At 38.7% G+C, this 20,540-nt stretch overlaps 1 protein-coding gene across 1 annotated transcript in view; it reads right to left on the bottom strand.

The window, feature by feature from the left end:
- Positions 1–5,119: 5,119 nt before the first annotated feature.
- The window catches only part of LOC136258029 (uncharacterized), a 31,243-nt gene continuing 15,822 nt past the window's right edge, over positions 5,120–20,540 (bottom strand). The window contains exons 6-7 of the mRNA XM_066051332.1: positions 6,626–6,752; positions 5,120–5,318 (exon numbers count right to left, since the gene is read on the bottom strand). Coding sequence (XP_065907404.1) covers positions 5,247–5,318; positions 6,626–6,752 — 199 coding nt within the window. The 3' untranslated portion in view covers positions 5,120–5,246. The remainder of the gene's footprint in view (positions 5,319–6,625; positions 6,753–20,540) is intronic.

Genomic DNA, 20,540 nt, shown 5'->3' on the forward strand with positions numbered 1-20,540 from the left:
ATCAAAGTGCTTTCCGATACTTCTGATGCCACATTGGTCACTTAATTTTGTTTAGAATGATGATAAATGATGGTTCAAAACGTTTGGCAGTAGTAGAAGTTGGTGTTTCTGTGATTTCATATGATGCAGTATACCAGCGGCTCACCAGGAGCTCCACCCAGCTCAAATAAAAAATGAAAGATTTTGTGCATTTTTCGGGTTTGTTTTTGGGATGTTTTGCAGCATAATGGTGATGTAGGGTGATCTAGTGAAGATTTGAAGCTGTTGTGGAGCATTAGAGGTGAAGTCAAATTTGGACGATTTTGAGCGAGGCGTGGAAGCTGTGGATGAAATAATAATTGACAACCGCTGTTACCAAACGTTCAGGGACATCTTTTGTCATAGTTTTAGTCTATAATTGATGATTGTTGTGGCTGCAGAAGCGCTGGAAATTGGTAGAATTCGCAACACAATTCTTTGATGCTGTAAAACATTTTGACGCTCGTCACCCAGATGGTGAGAAGTCTCAGATCTTTTCCAAACTAACGGCATAGACAGACTATGCACCCAACCATATCGAAACACTATGAGGAAGAGTTGGCTTCTCTTGCCCTGGGTGGTAGGGCAGTTTGAATTCGAAACTTCGTATTTCTTTGTCTGTTTTTTCAAAGAAAGCAACCCTGTGCCGGGCACCCAGCAAACCATTTACTTATTTCTGTGCGTAGTTTTCAACTACAACAACTCTGGATACGATTTGGCTAAGTAGCAAGTTTCATCCGGTCCTTTGTGTTGAGCACAAAATTTTAAAAATAAATCTTGCATCTTGTGAGATACTGAAAATGATATTTCTGTGAAGACAACAATCGTGCCTCCGTTTCATGGTGGATCAAACAATGGGATACTACAATGAACATCCCACAATGATAGGGGGATTGATTTGTAGAAGTTGATTTTTCGGATTGCGGACCCTATCTATGGAAACATCCAAGCTCCCTGAGAACAATTCCAAGTAACAGACAAATGATTCTTACGCCGTTTTGACTTGGTTATCGCTCTCATCCAGTTGGTTTTTAAGGGAAATAGCAAGGAAAATCGCTTTCCATCGCGGTTTCAAATGTCGAAGTTTGGAGGTTTTAGAGCATTGCCAGAGCTGTTATCATTAGGTTTGCTGTGTATTTCCAAGAATTCAGTCTTATAGTAGATGTTTTGTCGGTTTTTTCTGGCTGCTGTCAGTAGGCATTGCTCTGAAATATTTATTTTTAAAAACCTGATGTGTTGTATGTGTATCATAATTACTTAATTTGTCTGTGTTTTTACAGCACAATGACAGGAGAAGGAAAAGACCACTCAGGCTCGCTCACTAGTAGAAAGCATTTTAAGTCTAAGCCTGATGGGTATCAATCCCATTGAGTGAAGTTTCAGTCCTGAAAGTTTCTTTGCCCTTGTCGTTCAATGTCAAGCTACCATTGTCAGCATAGCTACTGTGATGCACCAGTCGAAAGCTTAGAAGCACTACACAGTAGATTGAAGGAGTGTGCTGTTGTACCTACAGGTATGCGTATTAATATGAAACATTTGTATTAGCTCTTCATGTGACTGCAGGTTGGATCGAATCATATGATAATGATCAAATTATGATCTACAAATTGGATTCCTCTGAATATGGCTGTGTAGTTTTGCTATCCTTAACCGTCAGGAAGAACTTGAGCTCCTTATAGTTGAGCGGAAGCTATTACCCTAATCAAATAAATATTTTGAAGAACATATAGATTGCAATAATAATTGTACAATTATGTAATTGAACAATCTTGTTGCATAATAAATCTACATACTGCTGTCGTATAAACCTCTACAAAGACTCTTGGATCGCTGTGTACTCTTTGGTTTTCTGTTTGTATTTTTCAAGCCATGCACTGGTGAAAGAAAAACCCTGTATATGCACAGTTCCACTATCTTGCTTAAGAGTTCTTGATGCACTTCTCTTTCATCAACTTCAAAATCAGCTGTCCAATAGAATTCAACGTCATCATTTGCAGAGTGACCCTTTGAATAATTTCATCCTTTTTGGCATCCCAGTGAGTGTGTGAAGACACTCCTTCAATTCTTCCTCAATAGCTAGAAATACATTAAAAGTGGCCTCCTTAGCTTGATATGACATAATCCCCTTCTATTCATCTTCACAGTCCATTCTTCAGAATTGTCACAGGTGCTATCTTTATCTTTGACCATGCAACTCCATAAAGCACAATACCATTTCTTCTTTGTAGTCATGTTTACTCTCAATTTTTTTTCCCGATGCCTTCTTACATATGTAACCAGCAGCATATATAGTATGGCATTTCCTTCATGCTACATAATTGCAGAAGATAATGATTCACTGTGGGATGAGGTTGTGCAATGATCATCTAAAGGTTTCCGAAATAAAATCAGTGTCAATGAGATGCTGGTACAGGATTGGCATTAGAGATAAATCCGCCAGCTGAAAAATGTAAACCACTGAGCTATAAACTTTTCTGATGACAGTAGCAAAAAGTATTTCTTCCATAATTTTTCTCTGTTGAAGTAATGTTTTTTTACTAGAAAGGATAGGTTGGTTTACTTCCTTTAATAGTGTTGTGGTGAACAAATAATAATTATCCACATTGACTCCATTTGAACACCAGGCTAACAAATTCATTGCAACCTTTCTAGCCTCAGCTGCAACCGGAGACTTTATTTCAAATGAACTCTCTTCCAGAACCGCGTTTCTAATGGCCGCTATGAATGTATCTAGGCTTTCCTTTTCCTTTAGGCCACTCCAAATAAATTCTCTGTTTCCCGTCCTGGACTCAAGCATATTTGCATGCGGGCGGGCGGTCCATTTCCATTATTTCATTATAAGATTGGCAGCTTTTCAAGCCATTATTTGCCTGGCGTAATCATGCTTAAGCTTGATCCTTCCTTTTTAAGTTGCAAAAATAACACATGCGTGAAGTGTGGGCCAACTTGATAGCACTGCTGACACGTAAGCTGACACCGTTTCGAGATGGCTTTTACGAAGCCTATCAGTATGCAAGAATAACCGGAAAATAATTGAAGAATACGGAATAATGCAAGTTTTAGAGCTGAGTAACCAGATGCGGGTGGTGGACGGGAAACAGAGAATTTATTTGGAGTGGCCTTATATGATGGGACAATAGTTCAGTACGAAATTTCGAGGATCCTTATAATTATATGAAACTTACTCTTCAGTTTCATCTGTATCGTTTGTAGCGTCTTTAGTACTCTTCTTTCATACTCCTTTTGGCCTGCCATCACTTGTGACATCTTATCGCGTAGAGTCAAGAACACAGTATAGTGAAACGAGATTCCGTTATACTACACTACAACGCTGAGTGAAACTGTTGATTGGTGTAAATTGCCTTGGTTTCCAATCCCGGTAAGGAATATATAATCTATGCTATTAATTGCAAAAGACAATTCAACTGAATTTGTGTCAAGTGGCCTAGTGAAAGTAAACTTGGAGAAGGCAGCACAGATTCATAATTATGAATTGCTATTAAAATTTTTGCCATTAACCCACCATCACATGCAGCCATTTCTTGGGCGCCACTTTGGATTTCACATATTTGGTCTTTTGGGGAACTGCACCCTTGGTATACGTATATAGATTATGTCATCCTAGGGATGAGATAATCTATCAATGAGATAAAAGATGCAGTATGAAGACCATTTACAATCTCTATCTGTCCAATCCAAATTTCAGAACTCAGCTGAGTTAGAAACTTCCTGTAGAACTTGGAACAGGCTGGTGATGGATTTTCACCCTAGTCAATTGTCTTTTCTCCTTCGTGCTGCATCTGATACTCTACCCACTGCTGTTAATTTATTGAGATGGTCTATTCAATCTGAAGCTAAGTGTGCTCTTTGTGATTCTCAGCGCCCAACAACTGCTCGTGTTAAGTAGCTGCCCTGCAGCACTCAATCAGTCACGGTATACTTATCGTCATGACCAAGTTCTTTTCGTACTGAGCACTAAGCTTACTGAATTCTTTGCTGGCACCCCACACATTCAAGTATTTGCAGATCTTCCTAATTTCCATGCAAACCATTGCCCCCAGTCAACAATTCCATCTAGTCTGCTTATCACATCATACCGTCCAGACATTGTGTTATATAATTCTCAGAGTTCATCTGTTGCTTTGTTGGAATTAACTTGCCCTCTGGACTCTAACCATCATATCGAGTCTGCTCATGCACGAAAGCAGAAAAAACCAGAATATCTCCAGCTGTTGGCTGAGTAAATATAGCCTGAGTTTGATTGCTTGAATGTTACTAATTATTATGACACTATTGAAATAACAGTACTGGGCCACTATCAAGTTTCCTCTATCAAGAATTTACTCAATCTTTTAAAGTTTGTTCACCCCGATATTGATTCTCCAAAGTCTGCTGTCAAGAATTGGTTGGATGATGCTGCCTTTGCCAGTATTTCTGCTTCTCAGAGGATATTTCTGGCAAGAAACTGTAAGGAGTGGTACACAAACTAATGATAGGCTCTTTTATTCTTTATTTTTGTATTGTAATAGCTACTTTTTTTTTTGCCTTGCCATGCCCACGGTATGATTCTGTTGTGGTGATTCACTTTGTGGTCGCATGTTGCCCAAGGCCTCACATACAATTTAAGTTATGTACATTTAATTTGTTCATCATTATAATGATGGTTTCTCTCTTACCTTTGCATGCAATTAATGATAAAATGCATAAAATTAATTTAATGATTGCTAACGATTTATTACATTGTTAATCATAATCAGTTAGCTATAACACCTAACCAGTTTGAGTAAGCCTTTATTTGAAATACACACGTATACCAATTCTGATGTGATTACATTATCACTTGTAAATATCATTGCACAGTCAGAAACACTTTTAAAATGTTCTATTATTAAAGAAGCCATAGCATGGAATTTGAAATGAAACTTGGTGTGTGATTTTGTCTCATGACAGACTGTCTATGTGTCAAATGTGAAGAAATTTGGAGATAGTGTCAATTATTAAGATGTGACAATGAATGACCCCAATGCTGAGTTAATATCTTATGCGGTGGTTTTGAGTAACCTTTTGTAGCATAAAATGAACTATAAACCACATTGCAATGTTCAGCCAAAAAACCTTTCTTCTGCCAGAATAACAGTACATGAAAATTTAAGTAGAATGTTTGCATGTACCAATGTAGAAAAATATGGTCTATGAAAATAATTATATCAATTAACAAAGTACTGTAACTACATTTTGGAGTATCCACCTCCTTTGTTACAAGCTGCACGACAAGGAGTGAATGTGAGGACAACACCATCCTGTAGAGAGAGAGAGAGATGTACATTGACAAATTAATAATCACACATGTATATACAGCCCAAAGACGTTTTGACTAATGACATAGGCACAAAAAGTACTATTGTGAACAAATTACACTACACACAAAGCCTAAAAGCAAAGCCTATAGCAGCCGTACGAAACACAGTTATTGCCGCTGAACCAACAATGGGATGCCTATGCACCACTCAGGTATTTGAGGCAAATCCTCCTGGAGCAGGGATAATAACCAGCAGGAGGACTGTCATACAGCCGGGTAGACTGGAGCAATGTGAGTAAATATTCTTTGCTCATGGAAACAATAACATCAATTTGACATAGCCAGGCATCAAATCTGGAACCTTTCAATTACCAGGCCAATGCCCTAGCCACTTGGCTATGCTATCTCACCATGTACTAGCCACATACACCACACACACACACACGCACGCACACGCACGCACACACACACACGCACACCCGCACGCACACCCGCACGCACACACCCACGCACACACACACACACACATGCACGCACACACACACGTACATACACACGCACACACACACGCATACACACACGCACACGCACACACACGCGCATGCAAACAATCACACACACACACGCGCATGCAATCAATCACACACACACACACACACACACACACACACACACACACACACACACACACACACACACACACACACACACACACACACACACACACACACACACACACACACACACACACACACACACACACACACACACACACACACACACACACACACACACACACACACACACACACACACACACACACACACACACACACACACACACACACACACACACACACACACACACACACACACACACACACACACACACACACACACACACACACACACACACACACACACACACACACACACACACACACACACACACACACACACACACACACACACACACACACACACACACACACACACACACACACACACACACACACACACACACACACACACACACACACACACACACACACACACACACACACACACACACACACACACACACACACACACACACACACACACACACACACACACACACACACACACACACACACACACACACACACACACACACACACACACACACACACACACACACACACACACACACACACACACACACACACACACACACACACACACACACACACACACACACACACACACACACACACACACACACACACACACACACACAATCATAGTAGTACAATGCCATTTCCTTTACCTTCACAAGAGATGGTAGAGCAAACCACAGCCTCTTATTAGGAATAACATCACCACCTGTCTTATCATACTTCACTCTCATCACTATCATACCAATCACACAATAGGCAGTGACAGCTATCAAGAACCTGAAGAGAAAAAAATACATTAGGCAGTGATGGCTATGAAGCATCTTTGGCAGGAAATGGAACATTTGTACACCTAAACACTCACTCTCAAGGGCGTAGGCAGGGGGGTTTGGACGAACCCCCCTTTCAGAGGCAGAATATTTTAAAATTAAAGATCACACCAAATCTTACAGTTCTGGAGCTCTCCAGTAACTACTTTCCCACTGGCGCTCCTCTGTAATACTCTTGAGGGTCACATCACATTAATGCTGAACCATTGCAAAGCATATCTATTGAATCACTTGATCAAATACGCACGTGATGCATGGTTGAAATGGCGCGAGTGAAATGGCGAAGGGCTGTTAAATGGTCGGTTGGGACATATTACAAGGCAGCAACTGCTAAACTTGAGTGGTTGTGTTATACATGTGTCAGGTTAGCACAAACTGTGAACTGTTGATGTATATGTGACTGAATTTGACAAAACAAGGCTTCGACGCACAAAGCTTTGTTAGGAGATATGGCGATTTTAAGGAATCATTGTGTAATAACTTCCCAGTGCCTACAGCTGTGCAAACAAAATTTGCACCAATTGTTCATCTGTTCACTAGCTATCACTGAGTGGGTGTATACATTTCTGATACCCAAAATTTGCCCTGTTTTGAGCAGCTTTTTTCGAGCGGGTAATAATATCACAGGTGGTAGTAATAGGGTGGGAGGGTGGGGGTGGACGGTGGTCTTAATATACGGGTATAAAATGAAGTAAGAAGACGATTGGAATCCAGAGGCCAAGTTTGGGCTCTCCATGGCCCTCCATGGCCCTCAAATTACTCCAAGTTGACTGAGAACACTATTGGCGAGCTCTCTGTGAAGTCCCAGCTCACTACACACCATTATCACAAAGCCTTGGCCATTTAATGGTGCCAATCTCACACTCGTGGCTTTGACAGGGTCGGAAGAAAGCTGCTACAGAAACCAGACTTGTCAGTGCTGAAGGAAGTACAGTGTGAAATATGATAGTGTATTAGACCAGCAATCCATTTCTGGTAAAATCGTAAGTTTGATTTTGTGTGTGTGGAAGCCTTGTTATGTGAAATCCGGTCACATATTTACTTGATGAATGATTTGTTTGTTACATGTTGTGGGCACATGATGTCTCGAACATATTGGAGTACAAGCCAAGTCTGAAGTTATTGACCATCATCAGGAGGACCGGCCTAGAATATTGTATAGCTGGAAAGAAGCATTGCCAACTAAAGGGACTCGAGTGTGGAGGGCTTTCGTGTGCTATGAGGTTAAAGTTGGCTGTCATTATGCTGTCTAGAAGTGAAGATTAGTTAGTTTTACAATAGGTTTATAGTTTCTATAAGCTGCATAAACAGCAGTGTGTAGGTTTTAGCTAGTTAGATGCACAAACAGTACCTTTTATTGTTACTGCCTAAGGGCACATTTTGTGTATGCATCATTTTCGACCCAACATGGTATAGGGGAAGCACCCAGGCCTTTCCCTTGAGACATTCCACTTTAAACCGAACCCCCTTCAAAAAAATCCTGGCTATGCCCCTGACTCTATATAAATTCCAAACCAAACATAATCAAAACTTAACATGAATGTTAGAGTTATGAGTTATGCCAATTCCCACTAAGCCAATATCCAATAATCTTTTGCTTTATTAATCCCCAATTGTAGAGATAATTACAAGTACATGAAAAAAATTGGAGTTTTCAACTAGAGTAGAGACCGTAGCACATCGATAAAAAGTACTGAAATGAGTTGAAGTAGTTCATGATATTAAATCACAGTAAAACAATAAGAAATGTTAAATTCCTACTGTGCTCAAGGTACCATAACAGAAATGCACAGTAGGGACATAATACTTCGTATTGTTTTGCTGTGATTTAATATCATGGACTACTCCAACTTGTTTCAGTACTTTTTATCAATGTGCTATGGTCCCTATACTCTTGTTGAAAATTCTAAATTTTTCATGTACCTGTTTGTTAACGTTTTTTGTAAATAATTTTATTATGAATGGTGAATCCACGCATACCGCATCTGAAATGGCGCAGTGTGCCCCAGCCCCTTATTGTCTGAAAAGTGAACTATCCATTATGCTTCATTGTCAGCTATGTTCAACCCATTGCAGTGCTGGGGCCCAGAGATTTTGAGTGGTCCAGGCAGACATGGACTGTAATGAAGGTCATAAGCATGCACACTACTCAGTTTTTATATTGATCTAATATGATCTGTAAATCAGAGATTATCTGCTTTCGTATGTTACTTAACTGCATGTGTTATAAGCACACACAGCATGCTAAGCTAGAGGGGTAAGGGGGCATGCTCCCCCAAGGGAAACTTTTAAAAATAGATGCTCTGAAATGGCATCTGGAGGCTATTTTGCATGCAAAGTCTCTTCTTTTTGTTAACATCAATGGTAATTTTGTGCTATATGATCGACAAGTGAGTTTCATATCTGACTATTATAACTAGTAGATAATTTTATTTCTATGATGTATAAAAAGAATTTCACAACGTAAAAGTTTAGTTTTAGATTGTAACTGCATGCTAATGCATGATATGCATGATCAATTCACTCAATGCAGTATGCTATGCAGATGACTCACTGGGTAATTTTAAGACAGTTAACACAGATGTAATGGCTTAGACTATAAGCTATATTCTATACTGAATGCTTTACTAGAGTATCATGATGACTGTTCTATTAGAGTATCTCGAACTTTTCACTAAAATCAAGTAGCTGAAAAGTGATTGGCCAGTCTGTGGGCTCTGGCCCTGACCCATTGCACAGCATTTCGAATCAAGAACTGTTCGTAAAGTACTTCTGCAATTCGTGCATACCAAAAGAGAAATCGTGCCGCATGCCCCAATCATCAAGACACACGGTAGTGTGTCGTGCGGCCCAAGAAGCTGGCGCGCCACACCGTGAGTATATTGACAGGAAGAACGAAAACGTCATTTTCACACCTTTGTATCTCGGTCATCACTTATCTGATTGGAACCAAATTTGCTACACAGTTGCCCGCCAGCCAAGGGAGTCTACATTCCAAATTTGAAGGAAATCGCTCCAGCCATTTCCGAGATACGAGCTGCCAAAGTTTCGTTTTTTTTTCTTCTTCTTCGTCTTTTCGCACACTTGCAAAAATTGCTGTAACAAGCAAACGCGTACTCCGATCGCCTTGAAATTTGGCACACAGAAAGGGAGTCCAAAGGCGAATCCTAGCATCAAATTTGGTACAAATCCGATGAATGTTTCAGGAATTATGACCGATTATTCGCGTAAAACAAGATCGATTTGTTGTCACGCCTACAGGGTAAACCGCTTCATGGAATGAGTTGAAAATTGCTATGTAGATGGAGTAACCATCGCAGGAGTGCCTTTTGGTGGTTTGAAAGGAATCGAGATAAAGACCACGGAGATATGACACAAAACCCAACCTGTGTCACAATTACGCGATCGATTTTTATGAATAAAAAAGTATTAGTTTTCACGCCTATTAGGCAAACCGCTTAGAGCAATGAGCTGAAAATCGGTGTATAGCTGGAATAATCTTCATTGAAAGTCCTTGCAGTAGTACAGAAGAATCGGATTACAAACCACTGAGTTATGATTCGAAAGCCAACTCCGTGTAGCAAATGCGAGATCGAGATACTCTAATAGAACAGTCACCCTAATAGAGCATTCGGATAATTTATTCCATTATAGAATTTTATTACATCACAAGTTATTCTGTAGGGAGTTCAGCTGCAAACAGTTAATCTTATAGACAGTTCAGCAAGAAGACAGTCACCATGTGGAGAGTTAAGCAAATATATCACTATAGAGATTCAGAACATTACAAGTCATACTGAAGAAAGTTCAGCTATAAACAAGTCATGCACTGTGTAGAGAATTCAGCTACAATTAAGTCACTCTCTAGAGAATTCAGTTACACAGAATTCAGCTACACACAAGTCACTGTGGAGAGAGTTCAGCTACAAACAAATTACCCTTTAGAGTGATCAGCTACAAACAAAACACTTTGCAGGGTGTTCAGCTGCAACAAATCAACCTTTAGAGCGATCAGCAATGAACAAATCAACACAAATCTACCTGTAGAGAGATAAGATAGAAACAAATCACCCTGTAGAGAGTTCAGCTACAAAAAATCACCCTGTAGAGACATCAGCTAGAAACTAGACACAATGTAAGGAGTTCAGCTACAAGCAATCACCCTGTAGAGAGTTCAGCTAAAACAAACCAACCTGCAGAGAGATCAGCTACAGACAAATCACCTTATAGAGAGTTCCGCTACAAACAGATTACATGTAGAGAGATCGGCTACAAACAAATCAACCTGCAGAGAGATCAGCTACACACAAATCAACTTGTAGAGAGATCAGCTACAAACAAATCACCCTGTAGGGAGATCAGCTAGAAACTACACACAATGTAAGGAGTTCAGCTAAAAACAAATCACCCTGTAGAGAGTTCAGCTAAAACAAATCAACCTGCAGAGAGATCAGCTACAAACAAATCACCTTATAGATAGTTCAGCTACAAACAAATTACCTTGTAGAGAGATCGGCTACAAACAAATCAACCTGCAGAGAGATCAGCTACACACAATTCAACTTGTAGAGATCAGCTACAAACAAATCACCCTGTAGAGCGATCAGCTAGAAACTAGACACAATGTAAGGAGTTCAGCTACAAGCAAATCACCCTGTAGAGAGTTCAGCTACAAACAAACCAACCTGTAGAGCGATCAGCTAGAAACAAATTACCCTGAAGAGAGGTCAGCTACAAAAAATCACCCTGTAGAGATATCAGCTAGAAACAAATCACCCTGAAGAGAGGTCAGCTACAAAAAATCACCTTGTAGAGAAATCAACTACAAACAAAACATTTTGCAGAGAGTTCAGCTACAAACAAATCAACCTTTAGAGCGATCAGCAACAAACAAATCAACCGGTAGAGAGATCAGCTACAAACAAATCAACCTGCAGAGTTATCAGCTACAAACAAATCAGCTTGTAGAGAGATCAGTTACACACAAATCAACCTGTACAGAGATAAGCTAAAAACAAATCAGAGTTCAGCTAAAACAAATCAATCTGCAGAGAGATTAGCTACATACAAATCACCTTATAGATAGTTCAGCTACAAACAAATTACCTTGTAGAGAGATCGGCTACAAACAAATCACCCTGCAGAGAGATCAGCTACACACAAATCAACTTGTATAGAGATCAGCTACAAACAAATCACCCTGTAGAGAGATCAGCTAGAAACTACACACAATGTAAGGAGTTCAGCTACAAACAAATCACCCTTTAGAGAGATCAGCTACAAACTAGACACAATGTAAGGAGTTCAGCTACAAGCAAGTTACCCTGTAGAGAGTTCATCTACAAGCAAATCAACCTACAGAGCAATCAGCTAGAAACAAATCACCCTGAAGAGAGGTCAGCTACAAAACATCACCCTGTAGAGAGATCAGCTAGAAACAAATCACCCTGAAGAGAGGTCAGCTACAAAAAAATCACCCTGTAGAGAGATCAGCTAGAAACAAATCATCCTGAAGAGAGGTCAGCTACAAACAAAACACTTTGCAGAGAATTCAGCTACAAACAAATCAGCTTGTAGAGAAATCAGTTACTTACAAATCAACCTGTAGAGAGATAAACTAGAAACAAATCACCCTGTAGAGAGTTCAGCTACAAGCAAAACACCCTGTAGAGAGTTCAGCAACAAAGAAACCACCATGTAGAGAGTTCAGCTGCAAACAAATCACCTTATAGAGAGTTCAGCTACAAACAAATCACCCTGTAGAGAAATCAGCTAGAAACTAGACACAATGTAAGGTGTTCAGCTACAAGCAAATCACCCTTTAGTGAGTTCAGCTACAAACAAATCAACCTGCAGAGAGATCAACTACAAACAAATCACCTTACAGAGAGTTCAGCTACAAACAAATTACCCTGTAGAGAGATCGGCTAGAAACAAATCAACCTGTAGAAAGATCAGCTACACACAAATCAACTTGTAGAGAGTTCAGCTACAAGCAAAACACCCTGTAGAGAGTTCAGCAACAAAGAAACCACCATGTAGACAGTTCAGCTGCAAACAAATCACCCTGTAGAGAGTTCAGCTACAAAAAAATCACCCTGTAGAGAGTTCAGCTAGACGAAGTCACCTTATAGAGAGTTCAGCTACAAAGAAACCATCATGTAGAGAGTTCGGCTACAAAGACACCACCATGTAGAGAGTTTAGCTGCAAACAAATCACCTGTAGAGAGTTCAGCTAGAAACAAAATACCCTGTAGAGAGACCAGCTAGAAGAGGTTACCTTGTAGAGAGTTCAGCTACAAAGAAACCATCCTGTATATAGTTCAGCTACATTTCAAGTCACCCAGTAGAGAGATCAGCTGCAAAAAAATATCCTGTGGGGCATAATGGGCATGTAATAAATATATGTATATAATTTGTATAATTACTAATAAAATCAAAAATAATTGAAGTACTAAAATTCTTCTTTAAGTTCTTTTGTTCTTCCTGTAGTAAAGAAAAAAACACATGGGTTAAAAAAGCCCCAAAGCCAGCCATAGGCCGGCTTTGCAGTATACAAATAGAAAAAGAAGTGATATCTAATCAAAAACAGCCAAGCTGTAAAAAAAGGTGCGGCCCCCAAAAAGGCCATGGTGAAAAAAGATGTGAAATCCAAGGTGGCGGCCAAGAAATGGCTGTGATGGTAGGTTAATGGTTACATTTTAATAACAACAATTCAGGTGAATTTGGTGCCAAGACCAAGCGGCACAAAATTCACCTGAATTGTTGTTATTATATTAAAATGTAACCATTAACCTACCATCACAGCCATTTCTTGGCCGCCACCTTGGATTTCACATCTTTTTTCACCATGGCCTTTTTGGGGGCCGCACCATTTTTTTACAGCTTGGCTGTTTTTGATTAGATATTAATTATCGTCTGAAAAGTGAAGTATCCATTACGCTTCACTATCGGCTATGTTCAACCTGTTACACAGCAGTATGAATCAAGAGCTGTTCTAAGGCACCTCTGCCATCAAAATAGCCACTATGAAAAATGTGACTGAATTTTGGAAAATCACCCTTATGGGTGCATTTGACACATTAAATATTTAGTTCTGAAACACAGCATTATAAGTTAAATTCCTATCCAAGTAAGGGTAGAAAAAACCATAGATATCCTGAATTACAAGAAAATTTTTATAAATATTTGAAAAGTGCTTTCTGCTTTTAACAGCACCATGCTAGTTTCAAAAATTCTAATTGTTTCAGGCATGACCATAAGAATGATTTTCCAAAATTCAGTCACAAATACGGACGAGGGAAGCCATCACATGCTACCGCCAACTCGACACCTTTTGCTGTCAGCAAAGATGAATGGGACACAAAGGAGGACACTGGTAAGTCCATGAAGAATGCATTGTGCGTACTGCGGTATGCCAAAAGGCACCTCTCGGGACGAAGTGATGTAGAACAGTGAAAAAATCAAGCCCGTAGCTCAGTCATTACCGAGTTATGCTTGTCTGAACACATCAGTCAGTCAGTTAGGCAGTCAGTCAGTAGAAAATTCCATTAAATAAATAATTTTTTAAATTCTGTAGCAACTTGTTGAAAGCATTTTGGGTCGATCTGAAAGCTTGTTTGGGCCTAGTTTTACCTAACGAATACTGCCTCATCATTGTCTGGGAAAATTAAGGCTGGTTTTTGGGTGATGTTATTTCATGGGTCACACCTACTCCTTTGTGGTCCCTACTATACAGTAACTATCATACATTATCATGGTAATGGTTCATAATAGGTATGGCCTATGTTTTTCCAAAATCCTAATAAAACACTCACCTAAACACCACCATAGAAACCTCAAAAGAGGCCTTATACGTTAATTTGTAAGAAGTTTAGGTCCACTAGCAATTATGAAGTCAAAATGACCTGATAAAAGTATATTTTAAAGAACAAAATTATTTTTCCACAGGGCTAGAGCAAAATGGGAGTACTTTTTGGGGATAAAAACTACAAAACTTTCCTTCCTATGTCTTTCTTCATGTATTTTTAAATACATAGTACATTGAAAATGCCCACTCTCAAATAAATTGGCTTCTTGTGGGTTTATTTTGTCATTGATCTTCTGACCTAGTTTCTGCAAGGGTAACCAATGTGTTAATATGTAAGTATCCATCTATTCATTTTAAACATGTTCAATTGGAAACCTTATATCATTACCTATACTTTAACCACAGTATATTAAGTTCATAACAAGAGCAGCAATGTTGTTGTGCACATTAGATAACTGCATAAGTCTGCAAAAGCCATACTACTGCTGGCTACATGCAGCATGCTATATGCTACCTCTATAGTTGGATATATCAAAGTTGTATAGTACAAAGTACATTCTATTGTAAGGAAACAATAGAGCTACTGTACATGACCATACTAACTTGATAGTTGATACACATGTTTAGTACTATCAAGCACCACCAGCACCTCTTATTATCATGTTAGCTATCCATATATGGATTTATAAAAAGTAAACAAAAATAATTTTAAAAGTTAAAACATGGGAATAGAGATCTTTGAAAAAGTAAAGAAACAAGAATCAGCATGTTAAACACAGAGAAATCTCTAGGTTCAAATAAACATTTAATAATAGTGCTTGGCAGTATTGAAATTAGAATACATGGTTAGGGATGAGTCTATTTTGCTTTTTTCCACTTATTTTTCTTGCCATAATTCTTTTATTTTTCACCCATTATGTAGCAAGAAATATCCATATATAACTTTGTGAATTGACCATTTCTACAAATACCACAGCGCAACTGGAAGCATATACGGATATATACAAAACCATCATTTTCAGACTTATATGGAGAATATACAGACTAGGGCTGTGCAATAATGGAAAAACCTACATCTTGATAAGTTTTGATAACAAGAATCATTTTATCACGATAAACGATATTATCTCGATAACAAAATATTGCCATAGAGTACTTTTACAAGCACAGTTTTGTCTAATAATAATTCTTTAAGACTACTATCTCTTGCAAAAATTGCCGTTTTCAGAATTGCCACAGCTGGTTGTGGCCTACTCACAAGACCTACTTTTATTATACAATGGTCTGTGGAGATTTACTATTATTATCGATAATAAGAAAATTCATTATATTTGTACTAGTAATAGCATGGGTAGCAGTGAAATTTGGGATAAATACAGTACCATGAGTGTTGTATTGGAAATTTACCATTTCCAATACAACAAGAGTGGTATTCATCCCAAATTTCATTGATATACCCATGCTATTCTCAGTTAATACCATACTCGCTGCATATACGCATGCTGTGCATTAACGCTGCTATGTACACAATTTGTCACTATGTACTAAACACACGTTAACACTAATTGGCGCTACATTGTTAACATAAATTCTAGCCAATGAAATTGCAATTACAACTTTTTCACTGCTACCAGTGAAATACGGGATAAATTTCACTGCTACTATTGAGACTTTTGTATGGGCAGTGAAACAGGTATGGTATTAATCACGATAATCACATAGATAAATGATAATCACGTTATTGCTATTATTGCACAACCCTAGCCTACCTAATACAGAAACGGAGAAAGATGGCAGGCCGTATACAGGCATATAGCTTGCCAATGAATGGCGTTACATATACATGAACGCCTTCTTCTGTTCACATAATTGTGGTCAAGACTACATTGTGTGAAACATCAGGGGCGAATCACTATCATGGTAGAGAACCAGCTACTGAATGACTGACACTCGAGTGGCAGTATGGTGCAGAAGTGACTGATGTTTCGAGTGAGTATTAGTTTATATGTACAAATATAACAAGAGTTTACAGCAGTTAGCTGCTGTCCTTGTCGAGTTACCGGCTGCCCAACGGGAGGGAAGAACTGGTTTTGTTACTCGTGGTATATCATACGCCTTTGCTCATTTGTCCCTTTTATTCTTTTAGTCAATGGGTTAGGAAAAAGAATGAACCATGGATGAAAAATCATGCGGCTAGCTATACTCAGAAAGAAAAGAAAGTCTTTGGGTAACATGCTGCCACAAACAGTGTCATGTACAGTCTTGGTGGACATGCATGGAACCATAGATAATATAACCCCCCTCCTGGATTGGGAACTAGTAAGTACCACTGCTTACAGTGCCCCCTTCAATAACAAAACAAGTTTCTCTGCAGCTGGGTGAAACAAGACTCACCTCTGGTAAAGGGTTCTTTCTCAAGATGTTTTGTAAGCCAACAGCAAGTTTTGAAGCAAATAGGCTCTTTATTGTGTGAAAGGTAGAAGCATAACTGAATGCAAGATGTGATGGTTTGGACACATTCAAGGAAAAGACCAAAACCCTGTGTGCTACCCAGACCAGTCCACAGAGCATTATTTGATGACTTCACAGTTATATAATAAATTGTGTAGGGATACTATTTAGAATCACAGAGAGAATGTGCTTCCCGTTTTACCAAAAAATACCATCTCAAAACCTGCCAAAGAAGTTATGGGAAGGAATATTATTTAGCCGAGGCCATTCTATAATGCATAGTTAACATTGTGATACTTTCTTTTTCTACCTACAACACTTTGTTTAGCCAAGAATGTTCTTCCCCCAAAGCATGTAATCCGTCATTGTAAGACTTCTAACCAAAAGTGATGCGAAGTGGTCAAACTTGCCAAAACAATTATCATAACAACACCACAAGTCATTCTCGTTATAAAATAAAGTCATTAATGTTTGTAATAGACAAATGTCATAATAAGGCTTTATATTTATAGAAAATAGAATTAACCGCTGTCCCTAGCAACCTGAATTTCCCAGTATCATTAGGTGATAACGTCTAAAGTAACTTCTCCAAATAAGATATGACATTTTGAAATTTGTGGTTTTCCCATACATATCTATGTGAGAGGGCTACAGTTGCCCCCTCTGGACAATCACAAAAATGTGGTATTTCAACGTATGCAAAAACTAAAAATTCAAAGGTACATATATCTCAGTATTACATAATTTGTAGGTGTGAATGACACCAATAATCTCTCCAAGTTTTAAATGGATAGTGTATATAGGTCATAAGATATGACCATAGATACTACACCTTGAATCTCATGATTTGCGTGATTACTGAGAAAGGGCACTGTTGCCCCTCTCATTGACAATGTATGGGAAAAGTGCAACTTCAAATGTCATATCTCATGACTTATTTATGCTATCCTTTTAAAACTTGAAGAAGTGACTTAAGACATTGACACCTACGAAAAATGTAAAATTTAAGTTGCTAGGGGCAACCATTGAATTTTTTATCATTATGAAATTTGTCTATTAAGTAATTAAGTTTGGCTGTAATAGAATTAAATTGTTGAGGTGCAAAACCAGCCTAAGGACACTGCATGGTTCTTGTACAAAGTCTATGGCCATGCGGTGCAGTTTCCAATCCTCACAACAGACTAGTAGAGCCAATCCAATGGTCCCAGCATAGAATCTGGATTGGCCTGATTTCTATGGTCCTGGAACAGAGGTATAAAAGTCTGAGTGGGTTAATGAAGGTGAATCCACCACAGAATTAATTTTTGTTGAGTCAGTCTGGCAGTGCTCACCCCTTCAAAAAGAACAACAGAAGCTTGCAAATGCACAGTAGTAAGCATGGAATAGCTTGAGTGTGGGATTGTAATGGGTCATTCTCTACATGTACTCATAAAACTGTCAACACGCTTTACTAACCAGTTTTACTTGTCTAACTTACCTGACACAGATGGGTCTGTCAATGCATTGCACAGATGCAAAGGATCTTACAGAATGTCTACGCAATAGACCAGACATAATAAATACTTTATTGCTGTGATATTCTTGTAATGTGCTTTAAATCTCCATGCCATGTTATTATAAAGTGCCCAGTTAGTTAATATAATATAATATGGTTACAGACAAAAGTGTAATTGTTGCATCTTTGTCTCATCTCTCTTGGGTGTGGTGCATGTGACTGACCAGCCCAAGCCCAAGACAACATGCAGCCTTGTATACCCTTTAGCTTTGTGTGCTAATAGTGTACAGTATCCTCTACTTATAGCTGCATGTGGTCTCAAGAACACCAAATGATGACACAGGCAATTTTAATTCTTAGGAAGGATGTCGGTGAGCTGTAAAGTCAGATAAACAATGCAAAATCGTAGTAAGGGAAAGTCCATGCAGTGAGCCATTACCAAGCACTTTGAAGGTAGTGTTATTATCACTATTAATTTTTATTTATAACAACTTCATATTATAGGTTTTTTGACTGTTATATTCAACAGCTTGCTAACGAGTTTACTCAAGGAAAGCTGATGACTAATATCTTAAGTTGTAAATTTGTCTTTTATTCATTTATATGTCTAATTCCGTTCACAGAGCAGTACATCGACACTATGACACAAGTGTTTGCAACATCAACCATAAAGGAGTGAGCGGATCGCACAAACAGTTAAAAAAAGAGGTACACATGAACTACAGATAGTCAGATATTGTAATATGCAAACTGTGCATTGACTCTGCATATGTCTTTTCGTAGTAGAATAATTACATGCAGGACATCGACTTAAGAGAAGAGTGACGATGAAGGTGATAAGGTGCTACATGTCCTACCAATCACTGTGGAGATCTGATAGTATGTTTATATGTGCGCCCTATATGGTGACTGTGTGCTGCAATAAAAGCTACATTATTATTATATTGTGTAATGTACAAGACCTCAATATGAGTATAAAGTACATGATTAGCTACCAGCTAAACTCGAGTAAAATTTAAAAGTGTTAATATTGTCAGCTTCTACAACACGATCATGAAGAGAAATCCACAATCTAATAGCTCTGGGGAAAAAGGAGTTCAGATAAGAATAAATCCTGGAGGATAAGTGTAAATATTTCTTATTACTTCTACAGGTGGAGTTAGGAGTGATTTGAGGGATGTGATCATAAGGGATGTCTACTTGATCATTTTGTAAAACATTACTAGTAGAGGTGTACCGATAGGGAAATTTTCAACCAATCCGATATAAACCGATACTGAGTCTGAACACCGATACCGATCCGATATACCGATATAACTAAGTGTAGCTATTTATATTGAGGAACCACATATGCCATGTTCAACTTTATTTTAACTACTGAAGACAGTCTTAAGATTATTGGCTATGCTTGGTTACCCATGGTGGTGTGGCCTCTATTGATAGCTCAGACTAGAAGGCACCCACAAATATTTTAATACATGCCCCTGCCAAGATTAGTCCGGATTACTCCGCATTTTAATGGCTTGTAGAGATGGCTGGTTGTTTTATGCTGTTCTCTTGGTTCATCTTAATGCTGTTTCCCCAGGCCCACCACTATGAGTGTATATTGTATGATTGGTAAGCTTTGTGACAACAAAACAGTAAGTATACATGCACTTAGATGACTTTGCGTAGCGTACTGCTTTTAGACAAGGAAGATAACTACTGTTTCCCGCCCTTGTTAGCTAAATAATAGAGTTTATAATGTGGCTTGATCATTGGACAGTGTCCTCAAGATAGTTCAGTTGTATATCGGTGTATCGTATCGGTTTTTAGCAGCAATATTGGCTTCCACTGATATAGTAGAAATGTCTATATCGGCCACCAATACAATATGTATCGGTATATCTGTACACCTCTAATTACTAGAGTTAGTTAGTCTCTTCTTTTTCACTGTTTGCCAATGAAGTTGGTGTAGCATAGTTGTAAAACTTGAATGTCTC

This window comes from Dysidea avara, chromosome 6, assembly GCF_963678975.1.
Source record: "Dysidea avara chromosome 6, odDysAvar1.4, whole genome shotgun sequence".
NCBI lineage: Eukaryota > Metazoa > Porifera > Demospongiae > Dictyoceratida > Dysideidae > Dysidea > Dysidea avara.